General features: G+C 42.6%; 1 protein-coding gene across 3 annotated transcripts in view; it reads left to right on the top strand.

Moving 5' to 3' along the window:
- LOC110536548 (laminin subunit alpha-1) overlaps positions 1-6,286 on the top strand; it is a 79,985-nt gene that overhangs the window by 36,013 nt on the left and 37,686 nt on the right. For all 3 annotated transcript variants that reach the window (XM_036934849.2, XM_090189380.1, XM_036934850.2), the window contains exons 14-15: positions 2,275-2,601; positions 3,218-3,328. In XM_036934849.2, the coding sequence (XP_036790744.2) occupies positions 2,275-2,601; positions 3,218-3,328 (438 nt within the window). The remainder of the gene's footprint in view (positions 1-2,274; positions 2,602-3,217; positions 3,329-6,286) is intronic.

The following is a 6,286-nucleotide window of genomic DNA, read 5'->3' as shown; positions in this document are numbered from 1 at the left end:
AGAGATCTGATCTTATCATTTTCAACCTGGCTATGGTGTTAGCGGTATGGAAGTGCAATGGAAAGCAAGACTAACTAAAACCTTCCCAATGGGCACAGACGTCAGTTCAACGTCTATTTTTGATTTACATTGGGTTGAGTTGTCAACTAACGTGAGTTCAACGTGAAATCCTCCAAAAAATGCACCATGACATTGGATTTAGGTTAAAAGTTGAGTGGAAAAAAAGACAAAATTCCCGTAAATTCCCAAAATTCCCCAGATTGGATTTTTGGAAATCCAATCTTGATTCAGTGTCATCACATACATTCTTTTTGTTGTTGAAGTGACGTGGAAACAACGTTGATTCAACCAGTTCTTTCCCAGTGGGTAATTTATAAGAAACCACTAGCCCCTAGCCCTTCAGTGATTGCAGACCTGAAGGAGTCATATAGATGTTTGCAGACCTGAAGGAGTCATATAGATGTTTGCAGACCTGAAGGAGTCATATAGATGATTGCAGACCTGAAGGAGTCATATAGATGATTGCAGACCTGAAGGAGTCATATAGATGATTGCAGACTCATCCCGGCCTAAATGTATAACTATTCTTAAGGGTTGAGTACACCAACCCCTGAACCTACAGTGGGGCAAAAAAGTATTTAGTCAGCCACCAATTGGGCAAGTTCTCCCACTTAAAAATATGATAGAGGCCTGTAATTTTCATCACAGGTACACTTAAACTATGACAGACAAAATGAGAAAAAAAATCCAGAAAATCACATTGTAGGATTTTTTATGAATTTATTTGCAAATTATGGTGGAAAATAAGTATTTGGTCAATAACAAAAGTTTATCTCAATACTTTGTTATATACGCTTTGTTGGCAATGACAGAGGTCAAACGTTTTCTGTAAGTCTTCACAAGGTTTTCACACACTGTTGCTGGTATTTTGGCCCATTCCTCCATGCAGATTTCCTCTAGAGCAGTGATGTTTTGGGGCTGTTGCTGGGCAACACGGACTTTCAACTCCCTCCAAAGATTTTATATGGGGTTGAGATCTGGAGACAGGCTAGGCCATTCCAGGACCTTGAAATGCTTCTTACGAAGCCACTCCTTCGTTGCCCGGGCGGTGTGTTTGGGATCATTGTCATGCTGAAAGACCCAGCCACGTTTCATCTTCAATGCCCTTGCTGATGGAAGGAGGTTTTCACTCAAAATCTCACGATACATGGCCCCATTCATTCTTTCCTTTACACGAATCAGTCGTCCCTGGTCCCTTTGCAGAAAAACAGCACCAAAACATGATGTTTCCACCCCCATGCTTCACAGTAGGTATGGTGTTCTGTGGATGCAACTCAGCATTCTTTGTCCTCCAAACACGACGAGTTGAGTTTTTACCAAAAAGTTATATTTTGGTTTCATCTGACCATATGACATTCTCCCAATCTTCTTCTGGATCATCCAAATGCTCTCTAGCAAACTTCAGACGGGCCTGGACATGTACTGGCTTAAGCAGGAGGACACGTCTGGCACTGCAGGATTTGAGTCCCTGGCGGCGTAGTGTGTTACTGATGGTAGGCTTTGTTACTTTGGTCCCAGCTCTCTGCAGGTCATTCACTAGGTCCCCCCGTGTGGTTCTGGGATTTTTGCTCACCGTTCTTGTGATCATTTTGACCCCACGGGGTGAGATCTTGCGTGGAGCCCCAGATCGAGGGAGATTATCAGTGGTCTTGTATGTCTTCCATTTCCTAATAATTGCTCCCACAGTTGATTTCTTCAAACCAAGCTGCTTACCTATTGCAGATTTAGTCTTCCCAGCCTGGTACAGGTCTACAATTTTGTTTCTGGTGTCCTTTGACAGCTCTTTGGTCTTGGCCATAGTAGAGTTTGTAGTGTGACTGTTTGAGGTTGTGGACAGGTGTCTTTTATACTGATAACAAGTTCAAACAGGTGCCATTAATACAGGTAACGAGTGGAGGACAGAGGAGCCTCTTAAAGAAGAAGTTAAAGGTCTGTGAGAGCCAGAAATCTTGCTTGTTTGTAGGTGACCAAATATTTATTTTCCACCATAATTGGCAAATAAATTCATTAAAAATCCTACAATGTGATTTTCTGGACTTTTTTTCCCACAGTTTGTCTGTCATAGTTGAAGTGTACCTATGATGATCATTACAGGCCTCTCTCATCTTTTTAAGTGGGAGAACTTGCACAATTGGTGGCTGACTAAATACTTTTTTGCCCCACTGTACATCAGGTCATCATTGTCAATCAAAATGTGTTTGGATGTGCCACCAGGGTAATGGGAGGACCCTGCGTCAGATGCCCCCCATGCAGCTCGTGTTGACGCCCCTGCGCGAGCAGCATGTTTCTGTGGAGCTCTTGCCACAGGGCTTCGTAGATCTGCACACAGGTCAGAGGGTGGACAGGGACGAACTGATGACTGCACTGGCCGACGTGGCCGGGCTGAGGATCAGAGGTCACCTCAATGCCAGTGCAGAGGGGGAACTCAGATTGAGCACTGTATCTCTGGACATGGTAGACATCAATTCTACTAACACAGTCCAGGCCCGGGACGTGGAGCAGTGTGAGTGTCCCTTGGGCTACTCTGGCACATCCTGTGAGGTAAAAACCTAGGTCATGTGACGGTGGCCAGATTGATACTGTTTACTACTGTAGGGTGCCTAGTCTAGTTTGTTAATGATTTGAGCTGTGTCCATTGTAAAAGCAAAGCTCATTATGTTTTTCAGTTGGCTTGGTTAGTTAGAAGAAGAGCATGGTGGTAGAAGAAGAGCATGGTGTTAGCAACAATGTTGCGGGTTCAATTCCCACATAACCCACATATTTTTGAATACGTGTTTACTATGTGTCACTTCAGGTAAACACAACTGCTAAATGATCATGTTATAGTTGTCTTTGTGTTTGTAGTACTGTGTGTATGGATTCAGAGGAGGCTGGTGGGAGGAGCTATAGGAGGACGGGCTCATTGTTAATGGCTGGAATGGAATGAATGAAACGGTATCAAACACATCAAACATATGGAAACCAGGTTATAACCAATTATTCCATTCCAGCCAATACAGTGAGCCCGCCCTCCTATAGTCCCACCCACCAGCCTCCTCTGTCTGGATTATATCATGTCATATGAGCCACACAATCTGAGTACCTGTGTTTACTGTATGTGACTTTGGGTAAAAGCGACCGCTAAATTATGTTATTGTTGTTCTCTCTGTGTTTGTAGTCCTGTTCATCTGGGTTCTATCGCCTCGGGGGGATCCTGTTCGGAGGCAACTGTCTCCAGTGTGAGTGTAACAACCATGCTACGGAATGTGACATCAACAGAGTGTGTCTGGTGAGTCCTCTATCTGCAGCGTGTCATGTTTAGACAGTGGGGGGCATAGACATAGATACAGTGCCTTGCGAAAGTATTCGGCCCCCTTGAACTTTGCGACCTTTTGCCACATTTCAGGCTTCAAACATAAAGATATAAAATTGTATTTTTTTGTGAAGAATCAACAACAAGTGGGACACACTCATGAAGTGGAACGACATTTATTGGATATTTCAAACTTTTTTAACAAATCAAAAACTGAAAAATTGGGCGTGCAAAATTATTCAGCCCCTTTACTTTCAGTGCAGCAAACTCTCTCCAGAAGTTCAGTGAGGATCTCTGAATGATCCAATGTTGACCTAAATGACTAATGATGATAAATACAATCCACCTGTGTGTAATCAAGTCTCCGTATAAATGCACCTGCACTGTGATAGTCTCAGAGGTCCGTTAAAAGCGCAGAGAGCATCATGAAGAACAAGGAACACACCAGGCAGGTCCGAGATACTGTTGTGAAGAAGTTTAAAGCCGGATTTGGATACAAAAAGATTTCCCAAGCTTTAAACATCCCAAGGAGCACTGTGCAAGCGATAATATTGAAATGGAAGGAGTATCAGACCACTGCAAATCTACCAAGACCTGGCCGTCCCTCTAAACTTTCAGCTCATACAAGGAGAAGACTGATCAGAGATGCAGCCAAGAGGCCCATGATCACTCTGGATGAACTGCAGAGATCTACAGCTGAGGTGGGAGACTCTGTCCATAGGACAACAATCAGTCGTATATTGCACAAATCTGGCCTTCATGGAAGAGTGGCAAGAAGAAAGCCATTTCTTAAAGATATCCATAAAAAGTGTCGTTTAAAGTTTGCCACAAGCCACCTGGGAGACACACCAAACTTGTGGAAGAAGGTGCTCTGGTCAGATGAAACCAAAATTGACCTTTTTGGCAACAATGCAAAACGTTATGTTTGGCGTAAAAGCAACACAGCTGAACACACCATCCCCACTGTCAAACATGGTGGTGGCAGCATCATGGTTTGGGCCTGCTTTTCTTCAGCAGGGACAGGGAAGATGGTTAAAATTGATGGGAAGATGGATGGAGCCAAATACAGGACCATTCTGGAAGAAAACCTGATGGAGTCTGCAAAAGACCTGAGACTGGGACGGAGATTTGTCTTCCAACAAGACAATGATCCAAAACATAAAGCAAAATCTACAATGGAATGGTTCAAAAATAAACATATCCAGGTGTTAGAATGGCCAAGTCAAAGTCCAGACCTGAATCCAATCGAGAATCTGTGGAAAGAACTGAAAACTGCTGTTCACAAATGCTCTCCATCCAACCTCACTGAGCTCGAGCTGTTTTGCAAGGAGGAATGGGAAAAAATTTCAGTCTCTCGATGTGCAAAACTGATAGAGACATACCCCAAGCGACTTACAGCTGTAATCGCAGCAAAAGGTGGCGCTACAAAGTATTAACTTAAGGGGGCTGAATAATTTTGCACGCCCAATTCTTCAGTTTTTGATTTGTTAAAAAAGTTTGAAATATCCAATAAATGTCGTTCCACTTCATGATTGTGTCCCACTTGTTGTTGATTCTTCACAAAAAATACAGTTTTATATCTTTATGTTTGAAGCCTGAAATGTGGCAAAAGGTCGCAAAGTTCAAGGGGGCCGAATACTTTCGCAAGGCACTGTATACTGTATGACACATAGGAATCCCATATGTGTACAGCCCTGGCTTGTTTGTTGACTCGAAGCGTGATCTCAACTTCTTCCACCACTATCTTTGTAAAATAAGGACGTGGTCTCATCTAGCTGTTTATTTGATCCTAACATCTGCACTAGATAACCTCTGAACCAGTCAGAGCTTCACTTTGCAGTTAGAGGCTACAGCACACCAATGAGCAAACCCCCAGTAGGAAGCTTCCTGGCTTGAGCTGTGTTTTTTGACAGTCATATGATGAATCACTCTTCTATGCAGCATCTGAAATGGCATCCTATTGCTTTTTAAAAAAAACAAACATTTTTTACCTTTATTTAACTAGGCAAGTCAGTTAGTGCACTACTATATAGTGCACTACTTTTGGCTAGAGCCATATCCTATCCCCTATGTAGTGCACTAAATTATAGAGAATAGGGTGCCACTTTGGACTGTGTTTCAACTGAATTCCTTGCATTATTGGATGTCAAGTTAATGCTGTGTTAGGCGTTTAAATGGCAGTGATTATCCAATGGCTACTGCCAGGCATCCGTTCTGTCAATATTCTATGTCAATCAAAAGACATGCTAAAGCTACTACATTCAATTGCAGTGGTGAAAATGCTTCACATTGATGTGGTTAGGTTTAGTGGTTAGGTTTAGTGGTTAGGTTTAGTGGTTGGGTTAAGTGGTTAGGTTTAGTGGTTAGGTTTAGCGGTTAGGTTTAGTGGTTAGGTTTAGTGGTTGGGTTAAGTGGTTAGGTTTAGTGGTTAGGTTTAGCGGTTAGGTTTAGTGGTTAGGTTTAGTGGTTGGGTTAAGTGGTTAGGTTTAGTGGTTAGGTTTAGTGGTTAGGTTTAGTGGTTAGGTTTAGCGGTTAGGTTTAGTGGTTGGGTTAAGTGGTCAGGTTTAGCGGTTAGGTTTAGTGGTTAGGTTTAGTGGTCAGGTTTAGTGGTCAGGTTTAGTGGTTAGGTTTAGTGGTCAGGTTTAGCATGGGAAATAATCTAAAACGTCCACTGCTATGTTAACTATCCCATTAACAGTGGATGTTGAGACATCTCTAAAACGTCCACTGCTATGTTAACTATCCCATTAACAGTGAATGTTGAGACATCTCTAAAACGTCCACTGCTATGTTAACTATCCCATTAACAGTGGATGTTGAAACATATCTAAAACGTCCACTGCTATGTTAACTATCCCATTAACAGTGGATGTTGAGACATCTCAAGAAAGTTGGTTGCTATGGTGTGTCTATGGCAGCGTAAGGGCATGTGTG

Source organism: Oncorhynchus mykiss, chromosome 11 (assembly GCF_057628025.1).
Source record: "Oncorhynchus mykiss isolate SJ-2025 chromosome 11, ASM5762802v1, whole genome shotgun sequence".
In the NCBI taxonomy this organism is placed as follows: Eukaryota; Metazoa; Chordata; class Actinopteri; order Salmoniformes; family Salmonidae; genus Oncorhynchus; species Oncorhynchus mykiss.
The sequence above is the reverse complement of the archived record's forward strand: the minus strand, read 5'-3'. Positions and strand labels throughout refer to the sequence as shown.